Below are 26091 nucleotides of genomic sequence, written 5' to 3' on the forward strand. Positions count from 1 at the left end.
GGACCTGTGTCTTCAGCGAGAGTGCGACCCTGTCAAGCACAAGTGGCCACCCTATGCCCCGATCAGACTTAGAACTGACCTCGAGGACCTCTGTCTTGGCAGGATTGAGCTTCAGCTTGTTGGCCCTCATTCAACCCATTACAGCGATCAGGCACTGGTCCAGTATCTGAGGGGCTTCCTTGGAAGTAGGTGGAAAGGAGTAGTAGAGTTGAGTGTCATCTGTGTAGAGATGGCACCCAACTCCAAAACTCCGGATGACCTCTCCCAGCGGTTTCATGTAGATGTTAAAGAGCATGGGGGACAGAATGGAACCTTGTGGGACCCCACAGGTCAATGGCCAGAGGTTCGAGCAGGTGTCCCCCAGCTTCACCAACAGGGATTGGCCCTCCAGGAAGGACTGGAGCCACTGCAGAGCAGAACCCCCAAGGCCCATTCCGGAGAGGCATCCCAGAAGGATACCACGGTCGATGGTATCGAAAGCCGCTGAGATATCCAGGAGAACCAACAGGGACACACTCCCCCTGTCAAGTTCTCTGCGGAGGTCATCCACCAAGGCGACCAAGGCCGTCTCAGTGCCATGACCAGGCCTGAAGCCAGACTGGAATGGGTCAAGATAATCAGTGTCATCCAAGAATCCCTGGAGTTGAGAGGCCACCACTCGCTCCAGAACCTTGCCTAAGAATGGGAGGTTAGAAATTGGTCGGTAGTTAGATAAAATTGAGGAATCAAGATACTTCACTTCGGCAGAAAAAATGGAAATCAAAGATACAGAATGGGGGACGCCTGGCTTGACAGCAGTGTGTGCGAAAAAGACCTTGGAGTCCTCGTGGACAACAAGTTAAACATGAGCCAACAATGTGATGCGGCTGCTAAAAAAGCCAATGGGATTCTGTCCTGCATCAATAGGGGAATAGCGTCTAGATCCAGGGAAGTCATGCTCCCCCTCTATTCTGCCTTGGTCAGACCACACCTGGAATACTGTGTCCAATTTTGGGCACCACAGTTGAAGGGAGATGTTGACAAGCTGGAAAGCGTCCAGAGGAGGGCGACTAAAATGATTAAGGGTCTGGAGAACAAGCCCTATGAGGAGCGGCTTAAAGAGCTGGGCATGTTTAGCCTGCAGAAGAGAAGGCTGAGAGGAGACATGATAGCCATGTACAAATATGTGAAGGGAAGTCATAGGGAGGAGGGAGCAAGCTTATTTTCTGCTGCCCTGCAGACTAGGACGCAAGGGAACAAGGGCTTCAAACTACAGGAAAGGAGATTCCACCTGAACATCAGGAAGAACTTCTTCACTGTGAGAAGGGCTGTTCGGCAGTGGAACTCTCTCCCCGGGGCCGTGGTGGAGGCTCCTTCCTTGGAGGCTTTTAAGCAGAGGCTGGATGGCCATCTGTCGGGGGTGCTTTGAATGCGATTTCCTGCTTCTTAGCAGGGGGTTGGACTAGATGGCCCATGAGGTCTCTTCCAACTCTACTATTCTATGATTCTATGATTCTAAGGGATGCCTTTTTTAGAATCGGTCTAATAGTTGCCTGTTTCAGGCTGGATGGAAATTGCCCTTGCTCCAAGGAGGAATTTATTATCCTCGCGAACCAAATTACTCGTCCTCCCTTGGACAGTGTGATTAGCCGAGAAGGGCATCTCTGGAGGTCTAGGGCACAGGTGGCTGCTCTCACCGCCCCAAGGACCTTGTCAACGTCATCGGGTTGCACAAGCCGAAAGGAATCCAGCAAGATCGGACAGACAGACGCCAGACAATGATGATGATGTCGGGGGTGGTGATGATGACTTCATTTCCTTACTTTTACCTCACCTTTCCCCTTATATAACTACCTACCTTCATAATGGTTAATAGCTTGTTTTAATCAGAATTAAGGTTTTTCTGGTTCAGGGACTGACCCAACGGACCGTGTCACCTGCTTCCCAGGAAACATTAACCCTTCTCCATCTCTTCCCTCTCTCTCTCTCTCTCTCTCTCTGGATGTCCAGAGGGACGCTGACCGCCAGCTGGACAACTGGACACTCAGACCCCCGGCCTGACCCTGGATGACCCCAGGGCCAAAATGTCGCCCTCTTCTTCCACCTTTTGGGACGCAGTGAGTAGCGCTTTGGCCGCTTCAATCGGATACAAACGGGCTGATTGATCACCAATCGATCCATTCTCTTCCCAATAGATCCAGTACCGGAAGCTCCTCCAAATGATCCTGGTCCTGGGGATCGGAGGGACCTTCCAGGCCGGCTTCCAGGTCTCCATGATCACCTTCACTTCCCCAGTAAGGAGGTCGCCCTTTCCCCATTACTCCTAATGGGAGGCCTGGTTTGGGGTCTCCTGGGGTCAGACCCCTTGGAATCAATGCATCTCCCCCCCTCCCCCCCTCCCTTCCTTCCTTCCTTCCTTCCTTCCTTCCTTTTATTCTTGCTCTTTCTTTTCTTTTTTCGTTATTTGGTTCTTTTGTTCTTTCATTTGTTTTCTTTCTTTTGTTCTTTCTATCTTTTACTTGTTCATTCTTTCTTTTACTCATTCTTGTTCTTTCTTTTGTTTCTTTCTTTCAGTCATTATTTTGTTCTTTCATTTGTTCTTTTGTTCTTTCTTTCATTCTTTCATTTTCATTGGTTCTTCCTTCCTTTTTTCATTCTTTGATTCCCCCCCCCCTTCTTTCTTTCTTTCATTTGCTCTTTCTCTTTTTGGTTTCTTCTTCTTCTTCTGCTTGTTCATTCTTTCTTTTATTCATTCTTGCTCTTTCTTTCTTTTCTTTCTTTCGCTGCGTTGTTCTTTTATTCTTTCTTTCGTTTTCTTTCTTTTTTGTTCTTTCTTTCGATTTGTTTTTTTGTTTATCCTTTCCTTATTTTTTTCTTTCTTTTGTGATTTTTAGCTTTGAATATATTTTAATGGATTTTAACTGTGAATTTTTAATACTGTTACGTTTCATTCTGTTTCAATGTTTGCATATTTGTGTATTTTAAATTGCATGGTTTTACTTTTAATTGTAAGCTGCTTTGAGTCTCCTTTGGGAGAGATAAAGCAGGGTATACATAATAAATAAATAAATAAATAATGGTAATAAATATGTATGCAATGACTATTGGAATGGCCCAGATTACGTTTGTGGATTGCATGATTAATTGTGAAGCTATTGTTTGCATACATATAAAGCTGCCTTGAGTCTCCTCCAGAGTGGAGAAAGGTGGAGTAGGAATGTCGAGGGTAATGAAATTTTGGCCTAGGACAAAACAACAAAACTACACATCCCAGAAAGACTAAACTTGGCAGCACAACCCCTCATCCATGCCTCTATGTTCATACAACAAAAAGAAAAGAAAAATAAAGTCCTAATTAGAGGGAGAAGAATAATTGTTTTTATCCAATTGCTGCCAGTTAGAAGGTTAAGCTCCGCCCATTTGGTCTTCTAGCAACCCACTCAGCCCAGGGGACAGGCAGAGTTAGGCCTCACTTAGGCCTCTTCCACACTGCCTATAAAATACAGATTATCTGATTTTAACTGGATTATATGGCAGTGTAGACTCAAGGCCCTTCCACACAACTATATAAACCATTTATAATCTTATCTGCTTTGAACTGGATTATCTTGACTCCACACTGCCATATAATCTACTTCAGTGTGCATTTTATACAGCTGTGTAGAAGGGGCCTCATATAATCCAGTTCTAAGCAGATAATATAAGATTATAAATATACAGTACAGTCTCACTTATCCAACATAAACAGGCCGACAGAACGTTGAATTGGGGGAGTGGAGAGAGCCCCCACTGTTAGCCCTAGCTTCTGCCAACCCTGAAGTTTGAAAACATGCAAATGTGAGTATATCAATAGGTACCGCTCTGGCGGGAAGATAACGGCGCTCCATGCAGTCATGCCGGCCACATGACCTTGGAGGAGTCTACGGACAATGCTGGCTCTTCAGCTTAGAAATGGAGATGAGCACCGACCCCCAGATTCAGACACGACTGGACTTAACGTCAGGGGAAAACCTTTACCCTTTACCTTAACTACCACCAACTTCTCAATACTTTATTTCCCATACCACCATACTTTGCCATAGCAACGCATGGCCGGGCACAGCTAGTGTATGTATGTATGTGTGTGTGTGTGTGTGTGTGTGTGTGTGTGTGTATGTAGTTATTTATTGTGTCAGAAGCAAATTGAGGGTACATTTATAATGTATTTAAAAACACAAACAAATTTCAAAACTTGGCATGATACTAGATTTCCTTTGACCAGAATCTGGCCCCTTGGAGTGAGTGCCTCTGGTGTGGCCGTGAGAAGCTCCTCCCTTGTGCTCAGGCTGCATTGTAGTCAGTGGTCTGTGGTTTGCTCTTCTCCACACTCGCATGTCGTGGACTCCACTTTGTGGCCCCATTTCTTAAGATTAGCTCTGCATCTGATGGTGCCAGAGCGCAGTCTGTTCGGTGCCAAGTCGCTCAGCCTTCTGTGTAGCCTGTGAGGAATTTCTCATCCGGCCTTAGCCATGGATCGAGGTTTGGGGGTTTAGCCTGCCACTTTTGGACTCTCGCTTGCTGAGGTGTTGCTGCGAGTATTTCTGTAGATCTTAGAAAACTACTTCTTGATTTAAGGTGTTGGTGTGCTGGCTGATATCCAAACAGGGGATGGGCTGGAGACGTCACTGGCTTGGTCCTTTCATTGCTGGCTGCTCCTTCCCGGCGGATGTCAGGTGGTGCAATGCCGGCTAAACAGTATAATTTCTCCAGCGCTGTGGGGCGTAGACATCCTGTGATGATGCAGGATGTCTCATTAAGAGCCACATCCATTGTTTTAACGTGGTGAGGTGTATTCCACACTGGGCATGCGTATTCACTGCAGCAGAGTAGCCAAGCGCAAGGGCAGATGTCTTCACTGTGCCTGGTTGTGCCCGTCAGCTTCTGTATGGTGTTATTTCTAGCGCCCACTTTTTGCTTGATATTGAAGCAGTGCTTCTTGTAAGTCAGGGCACGGTCCAGAGTGACTCCCAGGTATGTGGCTGTGCTGCAATACTCCAGTGGGATTCCTTCCCAAGTAATCCTCAGAGCTCGAGATACTTTTCTGTTCTTAAGGTGAAAAGTACACGTCTGTGTTTTAGATGCATTAGGGATCAGCTGGTTTCCCCTGTAATAGGCAGTAAGAGCACCTCAAGCTTCAGAGAGCATTTCAAAGCTTCCTGCTTGAGCGGTGATGGCACGATCATCAGCATAGACGAAACTCCCTGTCCCTTCTGGCAATAATAATAATAATTAATAATAATAATAACAATAATAATTGTTTCTTGATGCTTTTGTGTCAAGTTGCTTTGAGTCACCTTTGGCAGAGATAAAGCGGGGTACAAATGAACATAATAATAATAATAATAATAATAATAATAATAATAATAATAATAATAGTTCATTCTCTCTTTTCTCCATTCTTGCTTTTTCTTTTGTTTCTTTCATTCATTCTTTTGTTCATTTATTCTTCCATTTGTTCATTCTTTTTCTTTTGTTCATTCTTTTGCTCTTCCTTTTATTTGTTCTTCCTTTCTTTTTGTTCGCTCTTCCTTCCGTTCTTCCTTTCTTTCATTTGTCTTTTCTTTCTTTTGTTCATTCTTTCTCCTTTCTTTCTTGCAGCACGTGAAGGCCTTCCTCAATACCACTTTCCAGGACCCCATTTCCCCCGAGACCCTCACCTTCCTCTGGTCCTCGGTCGTCTCCATCTTCGCCTTCGGGGGCCTGTTGGGCTCCATCGCCAGCGGCTACTTGGCCACCAAATATGGCAAGTAAGTCTTCCTGTTCTCCCTTTGTCAATGGAATCCATCCTTTTCCCAAATGGAGAAGGAGTTGAACCCAGAACCTTTTGGCTTCCTAGGAAGAGGTGCCTTCTGGGCAACAACCTTGCGGTGCTGGCCGCCTCCTTGTTGCTGGCCTCCAGCCGGTGGGCCGCTTCCTTTGAGCTGATCCTCGCCGGACGTTTCCTGTGCGGATTCTGCACTGGTGAGGAAGACCTATGGAGATGTAGATACAATAAGTAATATATATTATATTTATATATGTATTATAACATGTTCATATATATATTATACATACATATATATATGTATTTTATATATATATATATATATATACTAGCTGTGCCCGGCCACGCATTGCTGTGGCGAAGTCTGGTGGTCTGGGAAATAAAGTATTGAGGAATTGGTGGTAGTTAAGGTCAAGGGTAAAAGGTTTTCCCCAGACATTAAGTCCAGTCGTGTCTTACTCTGGAGGTTGGTGCTCATCTCCATTTCTAAGCCGAAGAGCCGGCGTTGTCCGTAGACTCCTCCAAGGTCATGTGGGATGACTACATGGAGCAGCGTTACCTTCCCGCCGGAGCAGTACCTATTGATGCACTCACATTTGCATGTTTTCGAACTTCTGGGTTGGCAGAAGCTGGGGCTAACAGTGGGGGCTCTCTCCGCTCCCCCAATTCAAACCTGCGGCCTTTCGGTCCAGAAGTTCAGCAGCTCAGCGCTTTAACACGCTGCGCCATCAGGGGATATTATTTCCTAAAGGTTGTGAATATACAATATTTCTGATTGGGTTTTTTTGTTTGTTGGAGGCAAGTATGAATGCTGCAATTAGGAAAAATGATTAGGATGTAATGGCCTTGCAGCTTTAAAGCCTGGCTGTTTCCTCCCTGAGTGAATTTTTTGTTGGGAGGTGTTAGCTGGCCCTGATTGTTTCCTGTCTGGAATTCCCTTGTTTTCAGAGTGGTGTTGTTTGCGATATTTTATGTGCTTCTACTGTCTGTGGCCCTGAGAAAACAGAGGATTTTCCAGACTTTGATGATGGGAATACTTTGTTGGGAGGTGTTAGCTGGCCCCGATTGTTTCCTGTGTGGAATTCCCCTGTTTATTTACTGTCCTGGTTTTAGAGATTATATTGTTCTGCATTATTCTATCCCAGTAATTATTTCATATTAAAGAAGAATCTCACTTATCCAACATTCACTTATACAATGTTCTGGATTATCCAATGCAGTCTGCCTTTTCATAATCAATGTTTTTGTAGTCAGTGTTTCAAATTCATTGTGATATTTTAGTGGTAAATTTGTAAATACAGTACAGTAGAGTCTCACTTATCCAACATAAACGGGCCGGCAGAACGTTGGATTAGCGAATATGTTGGATAATGAGGAATTAAGGATAACCCTATTAAACATCTAATTAAGTTATGATTTTACAAATTAAGCACCAAAACATCATGTTAGACAACAAATTTGTCAGAAAAAGTAGTTCAGTACACGGTAATGCTATATAGTAATTACTGTATTTATGAATTTAGCACCAAAATATCACGATATATTGAAAGCATTGACTACAAAAATGCGTTGGATAATCCAGAACGTTGGATAAGCGAGTGTTGGATAAGTGAGACTCTACTGTAAATACTACATAGCATTACTGCTCATGGAACTACTTTTGCTGTCAAATTTGTTGTATAAGATGATGTTTTGGTGCTTAATTTGTATAACGATTACCTAATTTGATGTTTAATTGGCTTTTCCTGAATCCCTTCTTATTATCCAACATATTCACTTATCCTGCCGGCCTGTTTACGTTGGATAAGTGAGACTCTGCTGTATATTTCTAATCTTATATTATCTGCTCAGAACTGGATTATATGAGGCCCCTTCTTCACAGCTGTATAAAATGCACACTGAAGTGGATTATATGGCAGTGTGGAGTCAAGATAATCCAGTGCAAAGCAGATAATATAAGATTATAAATGGGTTATAGAGCTGTGTTGAAGGGCCTTGAGTCTACACTGCCATATAATCCAGTGCAAATTAGATAATCTGTGGAAGAAGCCTAAGTGAGGCCTAAATCTGCCTGTCCCCTAACTGAAACCTGGCTGTCCCTTGGTTGCTAGGCAACCAAGTGGGCAGAGATTAGCCCTCTAAACTGGCAGCAATTGGATAAAAAAATTATTGCTCTCCCTCTGATTAGGACTTTATTTTTCTTTTCTTTTTGTTGTATCAACCTTGAGGCGTGGATGATGGGTTGTGTTGTCAAATTTTGAGGTTGGGGGGCCTGTACTTTTGTTGTTTTGTGAATTGCCGTGATGCCATCACTCTTTTATATATATAGATATATATTATAATTTATATTATTTATCTCTATATATAATATTTATATACATTATAATATATATTTAGCACAGCAGGTTAACCACCAGCTGCTGTAAATCTTGCCAAACGAAAGGTTGACAGTTCAAAGCCCAGGTCGGGGTGAGCTCCTGGCCTTTAGCCCAGCTTCTGCCTATCTGGCAGTTCAAAAGCAAAATGTGAGTAGTTAAATAGGTACTGCTGAAAGCGGGGAGGTATTTAGGGTACCCATAAAGAAATGCCAGAAAGTGCCAGCAATTCGGTCAAGGAGGAAGTTTACAAACAAAGCTCTTTGGCAGAGAGATAGAGCGACAGCAGCCCCCAGTGACCAGAACCGAGCACAGCCTCCAAGATGCCGAAGATGGGAAAAGCCTATATATATCTATGCACAATTGTCTGTCTTGTCTGTGTATCAACGGCATTGAATGTTTTCCGCATATGTACGTTCTGTGATCTGCCCTGAATCTCCCTCGGGGTGAGAAGGGCGGAATGGACTGTAAATAAAAGAATAATAGATATATCACACATATTTATATTTATATATATTATAATATATATTTTATATGATAATATATTGTATTTATCTATAATATTATATTGATGTATGAGTGTTCTTGTCCTCAGGGCTGGCGGTCCCTCTGCACCCGCAGTACCTGGGGGAGGTCTCCCCGAAATCCCTCCGGGGCTTCGCCAATGCAACCGCCTCCGCTTTCTGGAGTTTGGGGAAGGTCTGCGGACAGGTCACCGGGCAGAGGTAAGGGCAGCGGAAGCCCCATCGTCCCCCATTATGGTCCGACTCCATATGGGTCTTACAGCCTATACACTTACAGGGATGATGGGTCCTGCTGTTCTCTCTCTCTGTCTCAATGCCTGCAGGGAGGTCCTGGGCTCGGCTGACCGCTGGCCCTTCCTGATGGCCTTCAGTGGCCTCCCGGCCTTGGTCCAGCTCCTGACGCTGCCCTTCTTCCCAGAGTCCCCGCCGGACCTCTTCTTGCGCCGAGGGGACGAGCAGCGCAGCAGGGAAGGTCGGCCACGGGGAGGGTGGGACCGAAAACCGGAGCGGACGCGGCCTTTTATGCTGCCACGTCACACAGTTCGATACTATTATTACTGATATGCAATAAGGTGTTAATAATGATAACACTGTATTTCTGTCCTGCCCTATCTATCTCCCCGAGGGGATCCGGGGAGGTTTACAACAGATATCGGCAAACAGTCAATGCCGTGAGAAGCTGAACAAAGAAAAAATAACCAACCTCCCCCCACCCCAATCCCAAAAACAAATCCACATCTACATCAAAAATAATAACACATTATATTGCTATGTTACTAGTAATATTATATGTAATATATAATATAGAATTATCGTATTATTGTATTGTACTATATTGTTATACCACAATATATATAATACACTACCAGTACATTATATTATTAGCATTACAGTCATAGAATCATAGAATCATAGAATAGTAGAGTTGGAAGAGACCTCATGGGCCATCCAGTCCAACCCCCTGCTAAGAAGCAGGAAATCGCATTCAAAGCACCCCCGACAGATGGCCATCCAGCCTCTGTATTACTCTGTATTAGTATTATATAATATGGAGCTTCCGCTGTTAGCCCCAACTTCTGCCAACCTAGAAATTCAAAAACATGCAAATGTGAGTAGATAAATAGGTACTGCTCCAGCGGGAAGGTAATGGTGCTCCATGCAGTCATGCCAGTGGCCACATGACCTTAGAGGTGTCTACGGACAACTCCGGCTCTTCGGCTTAGAAAGTGAGTGAGCACCAACCCACAGAGTCGGACAGGACTGGACTTAAGGTCAAGTGAAAACCTTTACCTATTATATAATATATTGTGCCATATTGTAAGTTGTAATATATACAAAGTAATAATAGTAATAATATAGTAGGACTATCATCATAATAAAATATAATAATATAGTAATATAATATATAATAAACTAGCTTTGCCCGGCCACGCATTGCTGTGGCTTATGGAAATCATTTGTCGGCCAGGTGGAATAGCAGTGAATAGCCTTGCAGCCTCAAAGCCTGGCTGTTTGCTGGAGTAGCACCCTCCATCAAAGAGCCCCTGTGAAGCCTGGCTACTTCCTTAGTAGGGCAATCCTTGTTTGGCCAGCTTGAACTGCAGCTTAAAAACTTGGCCACTTTCTACAGAGGGCATCTTTGCTAGGCCAGGTTGAATGGGACGGAGTAGCCTCGTGGACTCAAGATAAACCAGTTCAAAGCAGATAATATAAGATTATAAATTGGTAATATAGCTGTGTGGAAGAGCCTTGAGTCTACACTGTCATATAATCCAGTTCAAATCAGATAATCTGTATTTTATAGGCAGTGTGGAAGAGGCCTGATTGAAGCGGCCCTGGGCACCATTAAATGGCTGAGTGGGTTGCTAGGAGACAAAATGGGCGGAGCTTAGCCTTCTAACTGGCAGGAATGGGGAAAAAACAATTATTCCTCTCCCTGTAATTAGGACTTTATTTTTCTTGATTTTTTAAGACAGTGGGGATGACTTTGTGGCCAAGTTTCATGGGTTTTGGGTGTTTAGTTATGCTAGGATGCAACTTTCTCTCCCCTTTCCCACATCCTTCAGACATGGAGGCCTACTGGGGTGCAGGGAAGAACCAGTGGACCCAAGAAGAGATGGATAAGGATATGGGCCGGGCTTTAGCACAGCAGGTTAAACCACCAGCTGCAATAGATCTTGTCAGTCTAGAGGTTGACAGTTCAAAGCCCAGGTCAAGGTGAGCTCCTGGCCTTTAGCCCTGCTTCCACCTACCTAGCAGTTAGAAAGCAAAATGTGAGTAGATAAATAGGGATGGCTTAAAAGCAGTAAAGTATTAAGGCACCCACAAGGAAATGCCAGGAAAATGCTGGCGATTCAAACAAATGGAGGAAGTTACAAACAATGCTCTTTGGTAGGGAGATGGAGCAAGAGCTGGTGGCTGGAACCGAGCACAAGTCTCCAAGATGGGGAAAGCCTATTTCCATCTATTTTCAATTGTCTGTCTTGTCTGTCAGTGTATAAAGAACACTGAATGTTTGCCGCATATATATGTTCTGTGACCCACCCTGAGTCTCCTTTGGGGTGAGAAAGGCAGAATATAAATACTGTAAATAAGTAAATGATATAGTAATAATAATAAAGTCATACAATAATATGTAATAAATAAATAGATGATAATATAATATAATATAATATAATATAATATAATATAATATAATATAATAATATATAATAAATGGGTCATAATGTGCACTTTCCCCCCTTCTTTCCCCGCTCCTTCAGCCATGAAGGCCTACTGGGGGGCAGGGAAGCCCTGGCAGATCCAAGAGGAGATGGAGGACCTTTGGCGGCAGAAGGCGAGCGGAGGCCCCTCCTCGGCCGGGGGTCCCGGGGCCTGCTGGGCCTTGTTCCGGGAGCGCTCCCTCCGCCGCCAGCTCTGCCTGCTGACCCTGCTGACCACGGCTGTCCAGCTGAGCGGCATCCAGGCAGTTGAGTCCGGGTCAACAGGTCAGGCTTCGAGGGTGGGCAACCCGGGGTGACCCCGCGTGCCGTTGACTCTCCTGTTCAATGTCCTTCCCTCTGCAGATCTACAGCTACACCTTCGAGGTCTTGACTGCGGCCGGGTTCAAAGAGGACGTCATCCCGTCCTTGTCCGTGGGCCTCAGCGCCTTCGAGCTGCTCTCGGCCCTCCTCTGCGTGAGTCCCCACCATCCCCATGTGATGCGCCCCATGCGGTGGTATTATATCATATTATATCATGCCAACGGTACCCGGCCACGCGTTGCTGTGGCCTGGTCTGGTTAAATGGGAAAGAAAGGATAGAAAAAGAGTAGGTTTCAGATAAATGTGGTTTCACAATGCTTGTGGGTAGGCAATATTTGTGGTTGTTTCATTGTCTGTGCAGATATAGAGATTGTGTCCTTTGGCGACTCTGGAACACGCAAGATATCATTGCCCATGGGAGAAGCAATCTGTGTCTAGGTGTGAACCGCAGAATTCTGAAGATTGCTCCGAGTGTAATATAGATGGATGGATGGAAGGAAGGATATGGATCTCTTTCTTTCTCTGCCCTCCCCTTGGGGAAATGGCAGGGGCTTCCTTGCTGGCCATGGCCCCCATAGGCCCCTCCCAGGGAGCGGCCCCAGTGGCCCTTCTTCCCTATTATTGCCGGGCTGTGGCGCAGCTGGCTAGTAACCAACTGCTATAAATCACTACTGACCGAGAGGTCATGAGTTCGAAGCCCGGGTCGGGTTAAGCCTCCGACCATTAATAGCCCCGGCTTGCTGTTGACCTATGCAGCCCCGAAAGACAGTTGCACCTGCGGGAGGCTAATTTACAACACCATAAAACTGCCAGCAAAAACACCAGGAAAGGAATGCGGAAGTACAGCCACTGCTGGACGGTGAAGCAACAGCTCCCCCTGTGGCCGGAATCGTGAAGCTGGAAAAATGTTTAAAAAAATGCCTCTGAGTCTGTCTAAACTGAATGCTGTTTGTCTGTTGGCATTGAATGTTTGCCATATATGTGTTCATTGTAATCCGCCCTGAGTCCCCTTCGGGGTGAGAAGGGCGGGATATAAATACTGTAAACAGTAAATAAATAAATTGCTGTTGTAGTTCTTGTTAGTGGGTGGGTGGGGCCCCAAAGACGCCCCCTCCCGAAGCACAAGGCGGCTCTTCCTAGATGCCTCCCTTCTCTCGCCTTCCCTTCCCTGTCAGTTAGCCATCCTCAGCCTCTGGCCTCCCTACAGGGAGCCGACCCCCCCATTCCCATTGTGGCCCATCTCCGAGGGAGGGGAGGCCCCCTTTCCCCTCCGCCGCCTTCTGCCCTTCCCTTTCCCGCCGCTTCCAGTTTGGCCCCAGCCCTTGCCATCTCCACGCAGTCTTTCCTTCCTTCCTTATTATTTTATTATTGTTGTTTTTATATTATACTATTATTATTATTTTATTATTATATTATTATACTATTTAACTACAATAAAGGTCCCAGGTTCAAATCCCGGGAGCGGAATGAGCGCCCGCTGTTAGCTCCAGCTTCTGCCAACCTAGCAGTTTGAAAACGTGCCAATGTGAGTAGATCAATAAGTACTGCTTCAGCGGGAAGGTAACGGTGCTCCATGCAGTCCTGCCAGTGGCCACATGACCTTGGAGGTGTCTACGGACAACGCCGGCTCTTCGGCTTAGAAATGGAGATGAGCACCAACCCCCAGAGTCAGACATGATGGACTTAACGTCAGGGGAAACCTTTACCTTTTTACAATATTATATGACATATTATATTATCTTAGATCATTATCTATTATTATATTATATTACTATTATTAGGAGCCCCCGATGGCTCAGCAGGTTAAACCACTGAGCTGAACTTGCTGACCAAAAGGTGGATGGAGTGAGCTCCCACTGTTAGCCCTTGCTTCTGCCAACCTAGCAGTTCGAAAACATGTAAATATGAGTAGATTAATAGGCACTGCTCCGGCAGGAAGGTAACATTGGTGCTCCATGCAGTGGTCACATGACCTAGGACCACATGACCTAGGAGGTGTCTATGGACAACCTCTTCGGCTTAGAATTGAGATGAATTGAGATGAGCAACAACCCCCAAAATTGGACACAACTGGTTTTAATGCCAGGGGGAAACCTTTACCTTCACCTATTATTATTACATTGATATTATTTCACGTGTATATTATATTATAATGTTATTATCTCCGCAGAGTGCCGTCATCGAACGGTTTGGGCGCCGTGTCCTGCTGTGGGGCGGATACTGGGTCATGGCCTCCGTTCTGGCCGGACTCACCTTGACCCTCTCCTTCCAGGTGAGCCGGGTGGCCAAGTCCCGTTTGGCCGATGTCTCTTTAAGACTGAAGGGCCTTTGCCTGCATGGGCCCCACATCCCTGACCCTATTTTTATTATATTTATATTATATTTATTTATACCCCACTTTATCTCTCCCGCAAGAGACTCAAAGCAGCTTAACGTAAAAGCATCAGCATACAATTGATGTTATCACTAGCTTGGGTGCCCGGCATTGTCCGGGTTATTTGAAAAAGTCAATTTTTAATTGTCCAAAATGCATAAGGTTGTGAGTGAACTTCAACTCCCAGAAAAGAAGGCCAGTTCCCCTCAAACCCCTTCAGTGTACACATAACATATTTTCTTCTCTCCTGTATTTGCTTGATAGCATTTACAGCCTTGGATTCCTTACTGCAGCCTTGGCCTCATTTTTGGCTATGTCTTCTCCTTCGGGATGGGACCAGGTCAGTGCTCTCATTTTGTAACATTTCCTACCATGGGGAATTATGCTATATATGTGTGTGTGTGTGTATGTGTGAAGTAATAATAAATAATATAATAAATATAAACATGTTAGAATATATCATTTTATGTTATCTATCTTCTATATATATAAAAGAGTGATGGCATCAGGGCAGCGGACAAAACAACAAAACTACAGGCCCCCCAACCTCGAAATTTGACAACACAACCCATCATCCACAGCTCTAGGTTGATACAACAAAAAGAAAAGAAAAATAAAGTCCTAATTACAGGGAAAGGAATAATTGTTTTTATTCAATTGCTGCCAGTTAGAGGGATAAGCACCACCCACTTGGTCTCCTAGCAACCTACTCAGCCCAGGGGACAGGCAGTTAGGCCTCAGGTCTCTTCCACACTGCCTATAAGATACAGATTATCTGATTTGAACTGGATTATATGGCAGTGTAGACTCAAGGCCCTTCCACACAGCTATATTACCCATTTATAATCTTATATTATCTGCTTTGAACTGGATTTTCTTGAGTCCACACTGCCAGATAATTCACTTCAGTGTGCATTTTATACAGCTGTGTAGAAGGGGCCTCATATAATCCAGTTCTAAGCAGATAATATAAGATTATAAATATACAGTGGAGTCTCACTTATCCAACATAAACAGGCCGGCAGAACGTTGGATAAGTGAATGTGTTGGATAATAAGCATTCACAACACATGGACAACGTATAAATACTATACAATACTACACAGGGACATAGACCCCCTCTACCCTCACCACTTTCACAGTACACAAACAACCAAATGCATACTAAACATAAAGACTACCATACAACAGACATTCAATACCACCACTACCTCAACAATTTCTCACCAACACCACCACACAACGCCACAGCAACGCGTGGCCGGGCACAGCTAGTTATATTATAATTATATAAATAAAAATGTAATGTCCGTTTGTTCAGGCCTCATATCTCATAAACTACTACACTGATTGCTTCAAAATTTGGACACAATGTAACATTCGAACTGATGAGTGTTTCAATGTATTCACATACCTAGTACTATCACAAACCTGTCACACCTGAAACAGGTAAATCCGTGCTCCTTCGCAATGGCCAATCAGTTTCTTCCCGTAGCAACTGTGGCAGCAGATGGCAGTTTACATCTAGACACGGATTGCTTCTAACATGGACAATAATATATTGCGTGCTCCAGTGTCACCAACCCAATCTCCATATCTGCACAATGGCACCACCAACAATATTGCCTACCCACAAACATTGTGAAATCACATACCCTGTTTCCCCTAAAACAAGACATCCCCAGAAAATAAGACCTAGTAGAGGCTTTGCTGAATTGCTAAATATAAGGCCTCCCCCGAAAGTAAGACCTAGCAAAGTTTTTGTTTGGAAGCATGCCCGCCAAACAAAACACCTGAGCATGCAGGATCGGTAAATGTACGTACCATAAAGTGTTGTACATGGAAATATTGGTAGTAACAAGAAATTCTTGATAGGATTCACAGTTTGTCTGGTTATGCTGGTTTATGGTGACAACTACTGTACTGTATATAATAAAGCAATAAATGTGAATTCTTCTTCATGGAAAAATAAGACATCCCCTGAAAATAAGACCTAGAGCATCTTTGGGAGCAAAAATTATTATAAGACACTGTCTTATTTTCGGGGAAACACGGTATATCTGAAACTTGCTCTTTCTCTATCCTTTCTTTCCCATTAAACCAGACTGGGCCACAGCAACACGTGGCCGGGCACAGCTAGCATATAATATAATTATGAAAATGGTGGGACCTCTTGATGGATGAGCTGAAAATGTAATGTTCATCTATAACTGTGCTTTGAAAAGAATGTGATCTCTGTGATGTAGGGCTGACCACGCATGTAGCTTTGCCTGCTTGTAACAGAGGAATGTCTAGAAAGCAGAGAATTCCCTTTGTTCGGGGCTCTGGCTTTTGGAGCAGATTTCCAGCAGAGTCTTACCAGCTAGTAAATAGTCTCAAGAAAGGTCTCAGAGGCTTCTCTCTTCATCCGCTTCACTCTGGTAGGCTGTTAGGAATTGTGGGAGTTGGAGCCCAAAGCACCTGGAGGGAGGGTCCAAGTTGGCCCAGGCCTGGCCTAGACGCTATGGATGTGGCCTAGGACTGCATTGGACATTTGTGCTGCTGCATCCCACTCCAGGGGGTGGGCTAGATGGCCTCTTGCGGCCCCTTCCCAGCCCTCTTCTCCCATTTCGACCCGCAGCGGGGGCCACGGCGTCTGTCCGCATGGAGATCTTTGACCAGGCCTCGAGACCCTCCTCCTTCGTCTTCAGCGCAGTCTTGAATTGGCTCGGGACCCTCTCCATCGGGCTGGTCTTCCCCTTCATTGTGGTAAGGGGCACATACCTCTGCCAGACCTTTAGTATAACTAGAAATAACAGTAATAACAATTATACCCCTTTATCTCTCTTGCAGAAGACTCAAAGCAGCTGAACATAAAAGCATCACATGCAATTATTATTATTAATAATAATAATAATAATATTGTTGTTGTTGTTGTTGTTGTTATATTTATTGACATACAATGTAAATAATAATAATTAGTAGACTAGTTTGGGGACCCGGCAGTGCCCGGATTATTCGAAGAAGGCATTGTTTGTTTTGTGATGTTAGGTAATATCACTGAAGTTTGGTCCAGATCCATCGTTGGCTGGGTTCAGTGCTGTCTGGATAAGGGTGAACTACAACTCCCAGATTCCCAGAGCAATCTTCCTGCCGGTCTTCACAGCGGGCCATGTTGGGTCTGTGTGCAGAGTTTGGTCCAGATCCATCATCGGCTGGATTCCAGGCTCTGTGGATAAGTGTGAACTACAATTCCCAGATCCAAGGTCAATCACCCCCAAACCAGGCCCATATGCACAGTTGGCCATGTTGGGTCTGTGTGCCAAGTTTGATCCAGATCTGATGTCACCTGGGTTCAGTGATTTCTGGATGCAAGTGAACTACAACTCCCAAAATGACTCTCAAAATCAAGGCCCATTTCCCCAACCCCCTGCAGTATGTTCAGTTGGTCACGGGGCATCTTTGTGCCAAGTTTGTTCCCAGTACATTGTCGGTGGGGGTCACGGTATCAGTGAAGGTACTGCAAGTCCCATTATCCATGGCAAGTATGGTCCAGATCCATCGATGGTTGTGTGAACAGTGTTCTCTGGGTCTAGGTCAAGTACAACTCATGCAAATTAAGGAACCCCGGGATGTCCATTCTGGAGGAAAAACAGAACATCCAGGATGAACTTGTCCCCACATGGAAGCCTTCCCTTGGGTGGGGGGCAGGATGGTGTTTGTGAGGACAGGGCAGGGTTTGGGTTCCATGTTCATGGCGCTCACCATGACACACATGTCAGCGGGCGGAGGGCCACGCGTGCCTCCTGCCCGGGGGAACGAGAGCTCTTTGTGGAGGCCGGAGGGAGGCTGCCTGTGCCAGTGGACACCTCCACACACACACACCTGCACGTTTTTCACCTTTATTATGTGGATAGATAGATAGATTACGTTTGGTGGGGACGAGAGAGAGGGCCTTCTCGGCCGTGGCCCCCCGGCTCTGGAACACCCTCCCCAGGGAGATTAGGTTGGCCCCTTCCCTACCATCCTTTAAGAAACAATTGAAAACCTGGATGTTTGGGCTGGCCTTTGGAGAGACAGCCATTGGACGACCAGCCTCATTATAATTCTATTCTGAATGTTATTAGGTTCCTTTCATCGGAGTATTTTAATCTAATGATTTTACCTTATATTGCTGCTATTGTCCCCCCACCTTTGAAGTTGACTGAATCGCATTGGTGGTTGTTTGATATTATTACTATTGATATTATTATTGTTGTTTAAATCTTTGTTTTAACTTGTTTTATCATCTTCTTGTGTTTTAAACTGTGTGTATTGTTACTGTATTTGCGCTGTTACTTTTGTAACATTGTGAGCCGCCCCGAGTCCCCACGGGGAGATGGTGGCGGGGTATAAATAAAGTATTATTATTATTATTATTATTATTATTATTATTATTATTATTATTATTATTATAGATAGAGATATAGAATTCCAATTTTATTTTTTTCATTTAATATTTTAAGTTCTATTAATTTCCTTATTTTAAATTTTTTATTTCATTTTCAATTTCAACATTTTATAATAGATTTAATTAATTTTACTTCTTCTCCTCCTGCAGGAAAGCTTTGGCCAGTTCTGCTTCCTCCTCTTCATGGGCGTCTTGTACGTCTCCGGATTCCTCGTCTACTTCTATCTCCCAGAAACCAGAGAGAAGTCCATCATGGAAATCAGGAAGGACTTCGACAAGATTAATTTCAAGAAGGAATTGGAAACGAATGCTGCCATTGAGGCCCCCGCCTTCTGCACCAAATTATAAGGAGCGACTGGGGGAAAAATAGATTATTTTTATGATTCAAAGGACTTTTTGGACCCCAAAATCCCTTCTTTCTGGAAATTCAAATTTATGCTTCCGTTTTTTGGTTAAACAATAAAGTAACTGTTCTAGCTCTCCAAGTTACGTTGCCTCCTTGTTATCTGTGTCCACCACGAAAGGATTACTGATAATAACTACAAGTAAAGACAAGTAATTATACTGCAAATTACACAAGTAACTGCAGTTGAAAAAGGAAGTGTAAGCCATGGCATCGTAAACCTAAATGTGCAAAAGTAATAGCAATTGCAATTAACTACAACACAAAAGTAACTGCTCAAAAGTAGCTTGTTGCAAAACGAAATGTAAATAGCTACATCGTAAAACTAAAGATACAAAAGTAACTGCAACAGTAATTGCAAGTAGCTATAACACAAAAGTAACTCTTCAAAAGTAACTGCAGTTGTAAAAAGAAATTAAGTAACATTGTAAAACTGAATGCACAAAAGTAACTGCTCAAAAGTAATTGCAGTTGCAAAAGCAAATGTGAGTAATTATAGTACAAAAATAACTGCAATTAAAAAAGAGAACAATGATAAGTAGTTGAATTACAGATATTGTTATTATTATATTTATTATATTTATTTATACCCTGTTTTATTTCCCTAAAGGGGGCTCAAAGCGGCTCAGAGAGGTCAGTGTAGGTAATATTACTAATTTGTCTGAGAAATGACGGCTGGCCAAGGTTTTGCTAAATCAAGTGCCTTGAACTACTTTCTAAGGGGGAGTCTCCCTTCCCGCTCTCTGATTGGCCGGAGCCGGGTCCTTGTCAACCCACTTTGTGTGTGTTCTCTGCCAACTTCTGCCCAGAAATTGTATTAATTGGAAGCTTGAAAAGAGTAAAAAATTAACTTCTGGCCGTCTTAGTCTCTGACCTGGTGATCCACAGACTCATAGAGGTGGAAGGGCCCCCAAAGGCCATCTGGTCCAACCCCCCCCCCCCCCCCCGGCCTTCATCCGGGAATAGCTCCATCAAAGCACCCCGATTGATGCACATCCAGCCTCTTGAGCCCAGACATTGCTTTTCATGACTTATTTATTCTGCTGCCAATTCCTGCATGCCCCTAAAAAGAATCCTTTGCTGATCTTGGGCTGTGGCGCAGGCTGGTGAGCAGCCAGCTGCAGCCAGCTGCAACAAATCACTCTGACCAAGAGGTCGTGAGTTTGAGGCCAGCTCGGAGCCTGCGTTTGTCTCTGTCTTTGTTCTATGTCAAGGCATTGAATGTTTGCCTTATATGTGTAATGTGATCTGCCCTGAGTCCCCTTCAGGGTGAGAAAGAAGGGCGGAATATAAATACTGTAAATAAAATAAATCTCTCGATTCAAGGATCCATTGACTTGATTCATGGATCCACCCAAATTCAGGGACCTACATTCATTCTAGACTCAACATGACTCGTGGATCTGACCTGGATCTAGAACGCACTGACTGGATCCCAGGATCCTTATTGATCCCGTCATCTGCTTGGGTTTTATGTCCCCTCGCCTGAGCATCACAATTCGTGGATTCATTCTGGAATCTGCTGTCATAATCAAAGGCTGCACCCTAACTGTGAACGTCCTCATTTTGGATCCCCGTCATCACCAGCTGGATGGAAGGACACACCTGGATTATTTTGGAGTGCGTGTATGTATCTCTATCCCTGTGGAACAATGTCCAGGGAGGGAGGGAGGGAGGGAGGGAGGAAGAACCCTCCTGTTTAAGCAAATGTAAAGGCTGCAGTGAGCAAGCTGGAATAGCATGGAGTAGCCGTGAAGTTTGCAAAGTCAGCCAGGGAGGGCCTCTGCATGGAGGGGGCCTGGCTTCTGTTGCCTGGAGGCATCCCCTGCTTGGGAAGTGTTCACCGGCACCCTTGGTTGCTAGAGGGGCCAGGTTGTGGCGCAAGGGGCCGGGCTGTGGCACAGGCTGGTGAGCAGCAGCTGCAATAAATCACTCTGACCATGTGAGCACCCGTCAATTAAAAATAAAAAATATCCCCTGCTCGTTACTGACCTAGCAACCTGAAAGCTAGTTGCATCTATCAAGTAGGAAATAAGGTACCACTTATAAAAGTGAGGAGGCAAGTTTAACTAATTTACGATGTTGGAATGAGGAAGTGAGGAAGTGCCATCAGAGTGGATGATGAAGCAGCTGCTCCCCCCTGTGGCCAGAATCGAACATCACCTCAGGAGAAGGTTAAATTGCCTCTGCGTCTGTCTGTTTCGGTCTCTGATGTGTTTATGGGCATTAAAGAGCTGGGCATGTTTAGCCTGCAGAAGAGAAGGCTGAGAGGAGACATGATAGCTATGTACAAATACGTGAAGGGAAGTCATAGGGAGGAGGGAGGGAGCTTGTTTTCTGCGGCCCTGCAGACTAGGACACAAGGGAACAAGGGCTTCAAACTACAGGAAAGGAGATTCCACCTGAACATCAGGAAGAACTTCCTCACTGTGAGAAGGGCTGTTCGGCAGTGGAACTCTCTCCCCCGGGCTGTGGTGGAGGCTCCTTCTTTGGAGGCTTTGAAGCAGAGGCTGGATGGCCATCTGTCGGGGGTGCTTTGAATGCGATTTCCTGCTTCTTGGCAGGGGGTTGGACTGGATGGCCCATGAGGTCTCTTCCAACTCTACTATTCTATGATTCTATGATTCTATGAATGTTTGCCCTGTGTGTGTATAATGTGATCCGCCCTGAGTCCCCTTTGGGGTGAGAAAGAAGGGCGGAATATAAATACTGCAAATAAATACAGTAGATAGAGTCCCCCTCTCTGTTGAGTCTTGTTCTTTATTTACTTCTTGCGGATTTCAGTGGCTCCTCTCCCTGTGTGGCCTGGCCTGGTGGTGGTGAGAGGGGCCCAGCATTTCTGTTTGCCATCAGTATTCAGTGTCCAGGTTGGTTCGTCAATACAGTACTTTAAAAAAACCCACCAGAACCAAGACAGTAAATAATGAACACCACTGGGGAACAGGGGAACTCCAGACAACATGCTAATCAGGGGCCAGTGAACACCTCCCAAACACAGGATGCCTCCAGGCAACAGAGGCCAGGCAATGCAGAGACCCACACTGGTTGACTGTGCGGCTGCAAGGCTCCCCAATGCAGCCAAGGCGGCCAATGGCATCATTCCTCCAGCAAGAGTCCTTCCTTCCTTCCTCCCTCCCTCCCTCCCTCCCTCCCTCCTCCCTCCCTCCCTCCCTCCCTCCCTTCCTTCCTTCCTTCCTTCCTTCCTTCCTCCCGCCCTGGGCATCGTTCCGCAGGGAGAGATTTAACTTCCTCCATGTTTAGAAGTCTCACTTAGCGCACTTTTGCCCAGTTCCATTTTATGATTTCATTGCTTCATTTGAGAGTTCTTGGAGAACGGGAGAAGTCCCAGCAGATTGGAGGAGGGCGAATGTGGTGCCTATTTATCTTCAAGAAGGGAAAAAAGAACGACCCAAACAATTACCGTCCGGTCAGCCTCACGTCGATACCAGGCAAGATTCTGGAAAAGATCATTAAGGAAGTGGTCTGCGAACACTTAGAAACAGATGCAGTCATTGCTAATAGTCAACACGGATTTACCAAAAACAACTCATGCCAGACTAATCTGATCTCTTTTTTCGATAGAGTTACGAGTTGGGTCGATACAGGGAATGCCGTGGATGTAGCGTACCTGGATTTCAGTAAGGCCTTCGACAAAGTCCCCCACGACCTTCTGGCAAGGAAACTAGTAAAATGTGGGCTAGACAAAACTACGGTTAGGTGGATCTGTAATTGGCTAAGTGAACGAACCCAAAGGGTGCTCACCAATGCGTTGTCTTCATCTTGGAAAGAAGTCACGAGTGGAGTGCCGCAGGGTTCTGTCCTGGGCCCGGTTCTGTTCAACATCTTTATTAACGACTTAGACGAAGGGTTAGAAGGCACGATCATCAAGTTTGCAGATGACACCAAACTGGGAGGGAGAGCCAACACTCCAGAAGACAGGAGCAGAATCCAAAACGATCTTGACAGACTAGAGAGATGGGCCGAAACTAACAAAATGAAGTTCAACAGGGACAAATGCAAGAGACTTCACTTCGGCAGAAAAAATGGAAATCAAAGATACAGAATGGGGGACGCCTGGCTTGACAGCAGTGTGTGCGAAAAAGACCTTGGAGTCCTTGTGGACAACAAGTTAAACATGAGCCAGCAATGTGATGCGGCTGCTAAGAAAGCCAACGGGATTCTGGCCTCATCAATAGGGGTATAGCGTCCAGATCCAGGGAAGTCCTGCTCCCCCTCTTTCTATTCTGCCTTGGTCAGACCACACCTGGAATCACACTGTGTCCAATTTTGGGCACCACAGTTGAAGGGAGATGTTGACAAGCTGGAAAGCGTCCAGAGGAGGGCGACTAAAATGATGAAGGGTCTGGAGAACAAGCCCTATGAGGAGCGGCTGAAAGAGCTGGGCATGTTTAGCCTGCAGAAGAGAAGGCTGAGAGGAGACATGATAGCCATGTACAAATACGTGAAGGGAAGCCATAGGGAGGAGGGAGGGAGCTTGTTTTCTGCTGCCCTGCAGACTAGGACGCAAGGGAACAATGGCTTCAAACTACAGGAAAGGAAGGAGATTCCACCTGAACATCAGGAAGAACTTCCTCACTGTGAGAAGGGCTGTTCGGCAGTGGAACTCTCTGCTGCAGAGTGTGGTGGAGGCTCCTTCTTTGGAGGCTTTTAAACAGAGGCTGGATGGCCATCTGTCGGGGGTGCTTTGAATGCGATTTCCTGCTTCTTAGCAGGGGGTTGGACTGGATGGCCCATGAGGTCTCTTCCAACTCTACTATTCTACGATTCTATGATTATATGCTGTGTTTTAACTTGTGTTTATTTATTTGTTTATTACATCACTTCTACCCCGCCCTTCTCACCCATCAGGGGACTCAGGGCGGCTTACAATATAAACATACACATCCAAAAACATTTTTCATCAAATTTAAAAATCCATCAAGATTAAAAATTACAATAAAATTAAGAATATACATAAAAAGTATACATAATTATACATTTAAGGTGCTTTCCATGTCCAGGTGGGGTCTGTCAGTAGGTCATATATTCATATCTCATTTTTGCTGCTACTCATGCTCAAATGCCTGGTCCCATAACCACGTTTTTGTTCTCTTTCGGAAAGACAGGAGGGAAGGAGCCTGCCTGACTTCAATGGGGAGGGCGTTCCATAGGCGGGGAGCCACCACTGAAAAGGCCCCGTCTCTTGTCCCCGCCAGACGCACCTGTGAGGCTGATGGGACTGTGAGCAGGCCTCACCTGACGATCTTAAGCTTCGAGGTGGGTCATAGCGGGAGACACGTTCGGACAGATAAGCTGGGCCAGAATCGTTTAGAGCTTTATAGGCAACCACATGCGAGGCAACCACATGTTCCAAGACCTTGCCCAAATAGGGGAGATTGGAAATAGGCTGAAAGTTTCCAAATTGAGTGGGATCCAGTGATGGCTTCTTCAACAGTGGCTTGATCACAGCCATTTTTAGGCTGGCTGGAAACTTGCCCTCCCAGCCTTCACCACCACCTCCACCCACTCGGCCAACCCCCCTCTGGCTTCTCTCACCAGCCAGGATGGGCAGGGGTCCAGGATGCATGTGGTCGGTCTCGCCTCTCCAAGGATCTTGTCCACATCCTCGAGCTCAACCAATTGAAATGAATCCAACAAAACTGGACAAGCAGGTGCGTTCGATACATCCCTAGAGACTGCCGTTAACATGGTGTAAAAGTTGGAGCGGATCAGAGTGACTTTGTCCGCAAAGAACCGAGCAAATGCTTCACAGCGGGCTGATGACACGGAACAGCGCCGCCGGACGGTTCTGTGCAGACGCAATGTTGGCCGCAAGGTGGACTCTCCTTGCAGCATTGATTGCCGCGGCATATGCCCTAAGATAGGAGCCTAGCCGCGTTCGGTCTGACCCGTTATACTCTGATCACCACACGCCCTCTAGTTCCCTCTTCTTTTGCTTCATCGCTGCCAACTCATATTAATGATTGTGACTATGTTTTTTAATTTTAATTTGCGCGTTTTTCGGTACTTGATGTTATTGTATGTTCGCTTTGTATTTGTAAGCTGCCCCGAGTCCCCCCGGGGAGATGGAGGCGGGGTATAAAAATAAAATTATAATTATTATTATTTATTATATGACACAGCAAAGAAGATAGATATGCTGGATTTCGTATCACAAAATCACAAGTCGAACACTTCCCAAGTGTCTAGGACTGTGTAATGTATTTTCGGATGATGCGTGCAGATCCCAGTCGGGTGGCCTTTTGCAGTTGGCAGATCGTGATTTTGTCAATGTCTATTGTTTCCAAATGCTGGCTGAGATCTATTGGCACGGCACCCAGTGTTCCCATCACCGGCTCTGGAACTCTCTCCCTAAGGAGATCAGGTTAGCTCCTTCCCTGCCCATTTTCCGCCGGGAATTAAAAACATGGTTGTTCCAGAGCGCGTTTGAATGAACAGGCCCAATACAGCTGGCATTAGAATACTTCTCTCTGTTTAAAAGCGTACGGCACTTTATCACTCATTTCCATGACACAGCACTTTATGAAACCTGTCCCCACTGGTTTGTTTTTAATTCTCTGATTTTATTGCTTGGATTTTAATGTATTTATTATTTATTTTGTGAATTGTTGGAATGTCAAATGTCTTGTGTTGTTGTTTTCGGGCTTGTCCCTGTTGTGAGCTGCCCCGAGTCCCTTCGGGGAGATGGGGCGGGATATAAAAATAAAGATTATTATTATTATTATTATTATTACCACCGGGACCACCTGCACTGGTTTCTGCCAGAGTCTTTGAAGTTCAGTCTTGAGGTCCTGATAGCCGCTGAGTTTTTCATGGTTGTTTTTCATCAATGCGACTGTCACCTGGGATGGCGACATCCATGATCCAAACCTTTTTCTTTTCCACAACTGTGATGTCTGGTGTGTTGTGTTCCAGAACTTTGTCAGTCTGGATTCGGAAGTCCCACAGTATCTTTGCGTGCTCATTTTCCAATACTTTTGCAGGTTTGTGATCCCACCAGTTCTTTGCTGCTGGGAGGTGGTGCTTGAGGCATAAGTTCCAATTAATCATTTGGGCCACATAGTTAGGGTTTGTAGTCTCTGTTTGTAGTCTGTCTGTGAATTTTCTTACAGCAGCTGAGGATATGCTCCATGGTTTCGTCGGTTTCCTTGCAGAGTCTG

At 45.1% G+C, this 26091-nt stretch overlaps 1 protein-coding gene across 1 annotated transcript in view; it reads left to right on the top strand.

Annotated features, from left to right (window-relative positions):
- The window catches only part of LOC103281944 (uncharacterized), a 58609-nt gene extending 39617 nt beyond the window's left edge, over nt 1–18992 (top strand). Inside the window, exons 23-34 of the mRNA XM_062957021.1 lie at nt 2001–2096; nt 2175–2273; nt 5617–5765; nt 5855–5979; nt 8753–8882; nt 9005–9153; nt 11444–11649; nt 11747–11857; nt 13875–13976; nt 14343–14418; nt 16699–16826; nt 18658–18992. Coding sequence (XP_062813091.1) covers nt 2001–2096; nt 2175–2273; nt 5617–5765; nt 5855–5979; nt 8753–8882; nt 9005–9153; nt 11444–11649; nt 11747–11857; nt 13875–13976; nt 14343–14418; nt 16699–16826; nt 18658–18855 — 1569 coding nt within the window. The 3' untranslated portion in view covers nt 18856–18992. The remainder of the gene's footprint in view (nt 1–2000; nt 2097–2174; nt 2274–5616; nt 5766–5854; nt 5980–8752; nt 8883–9004; nt 9154–11443; nt 11650–11746; nt 11858–13874; nt 13977–14342; nt 14419–16698; nt 16827–18657) is intronic.
- The last annotated feature ends 7099 nt before the right edge of the window (nt 18993–26091 follow it).

The sequence above is a fragment of the Anolis carolinensis genome, chromosome 6 (genome assembly GCF_035594765.1).
Source record: "Anolis carolinensis isolate JA03-04 chromosome 6, rAnoCar3.1.pri, whole genome shotgun sequence".
Classification (NCBI taxonomy): domain Eukaryota; kingdom Metazoa; phylum Chordata; class Lepidosauria; order Squamata; family Dactyloidae; genus Anolis; species Anolis carolinensis.